At 25.1% G+C, this 1,392-nt stretch overlaps 1 protein-coding gene across 1 annotated transcript; it reads left to right on the top strand.

Moving 5' to 3' along the window:
• The first annotated feature begins 10 nt into the window (after positions 1 to 10).
• Positions 11 to 1,377, top strand: LOC105460181 (ATP-binding cassette sub-family G member 1-like). Its single transcript, XM_011706621.1, has 3 exons — positions 11 to 180; positions 713 to 820; positions 1,194 to 1,377. Exons 1-3 carry the CDS (start codon positions 45 to 47, stop codon positions 1,355 to 1,357), a joined length of 408 nt encoding a protein of 135 aa, XP_011704923.1. The 5' UTR covers positions 11 to 44; the 3' UTR covers positions 1,358 to 1,377.
• Positions 1,378 to 1,392: the final 15 nt, after the last annotated feature.

Below are 1,392 nucleotides of genomic sequence, written 5' to 3' on the forward strand. Positions count from 1 at the left end.
CAAACTGTACTGTGGTTTGTGCTATACATCAACCTAGCAGTCAAATGATTTCGCTCTTCGATAACATTATGGTACTCGATCGAGGCAGATGTATGTACTGCGGTCCAACGAGCGAAATCATAAACACTTACGGCATTGCCGGATTTACGTGCCCCAGCTTCTACAACATAGCCGAATTTGGTACAGTTTACTTTATTCAACTCAAACCAACTTGATAAAGAATTACGAGATAACAGAAGAATAAAGAAAAGAGCATAAATATAGAATAGGCGCATTTGTTTTATATATTGTCTTATAACTTTATTTAGAACCAATTCTCTGTTATTAATCCTGCAATGTCAATTTTTTAAATCTTAATAAAAAGGTCTTAGTTTTTGGACAATTAATTTAAAAAAATAGTAGACTATTATTATATTATTTTATTTATAGTATTTAAATATCAAAGAAAAATAAGAAAATATTTGTGTAATATTATTATTTTAATAACAATATTTTTTAAATTTTTGGAAAAGATGTAAAAAAAATTACGTACAATAAAAAGTATGCGTCATTTAAAAGTTTTTTTCAATCAAATTTAAATTGTGATACGTATATTTTAATACATTGTCGAATTTTTTATCTTATACTGTAGAAATTAAAATGCTTTAAAGATAATTATACATAATTAAAAAACAAAAACCAATCGATATTGATTGTGTTCTTCTAATTGCAGTGCTTGAGGTAATATCCGAGCAGAGGGGTGGAGATTTAGAAAATCTATACAAGATCTGTCATGATGAATACAAAAAATTCAGATTACGCAGTAAAGATAATCTGAATGGTAAATATGTTACATTTTATTCTTAATTGTTGTATCAATCTGTAATCATTTATTGATAATCCATTATAATTTATGTTAATAATTATTTTTATTTTTATTAATTTATATTAATTTATACAATATTCTTTTATCTTGGCGATGTTTGGAAGCGTTAGTATTTTATTTATCAAATATCTGCTACAGCATCTTCTATAGAAATTGAAATTCTTAGAAATATGGGATTGAATGTCTTGTATATGACGTAAAAATAATATCAAAAAGTAATATCAAAAAATATAAAAATACAATGCAAGATAATTTATATAAAAATTATGAGAAACAAATTTTTCAATAATTATTTTTAAGTATTAATAATTAACTGATTTTTTTATAGAATTGAAGTCATCAATTAATTTCAAACAAAAATGTGAAACAGACGATGCAGAAGCATGTGCAAATAGTATAATACTAAAGAAATCGACATGGGAACAGCAAAAGGTTTTATTTTTACGAGCTCTAATCTGCATCAAGCGAGATAATGTGAGTAAAATCTTTTAAAAGTAGAATAGAATACTTGTAATACTAATGAATGG

Source organism: Wasmannia auropunctata, unplaced genomic scaffold (assembly GCF_000956235.1).
Source record: "Wasmannia auropunctata unplaced genomic scaffold, wasmannia.A_1.0 LD326974.1, whole genome shotgun sequence".
Classification (NCBI taxonomy): Eukaryota; Metazoa; Arthropoda; class Insecta; order Hymenoptera; family Formicidae; genus Wasmannia; species Wasmannia auropunctata.

What these genes read in the sequence shown, in the direction of transcription:
- LOC105460181 (XM_011706621.1), top strand. Translation starts at nt 45, where the DNA reads ATGATTTCGCTCTTCGATAACATTATGGTACTCGATCGAGGCAGATGT. An exon ending in CTACAACATAGCCGAATTTG is followed by an intron (nt 181 to 712) that starts GTACAGTTTACT and finishes TTCTAATTGCAG; the next exon opens with TGCTTGAGGTAATATCCGAG. An exon ending in CAGTAAAGATAATCTGAATG is followed by an intron (nt 821 to 1,193) that starts GTAAATATGTTA and finishes ATTTTTTTATAG; the next exon opens with AATTGAAGTCATCAATTAAT.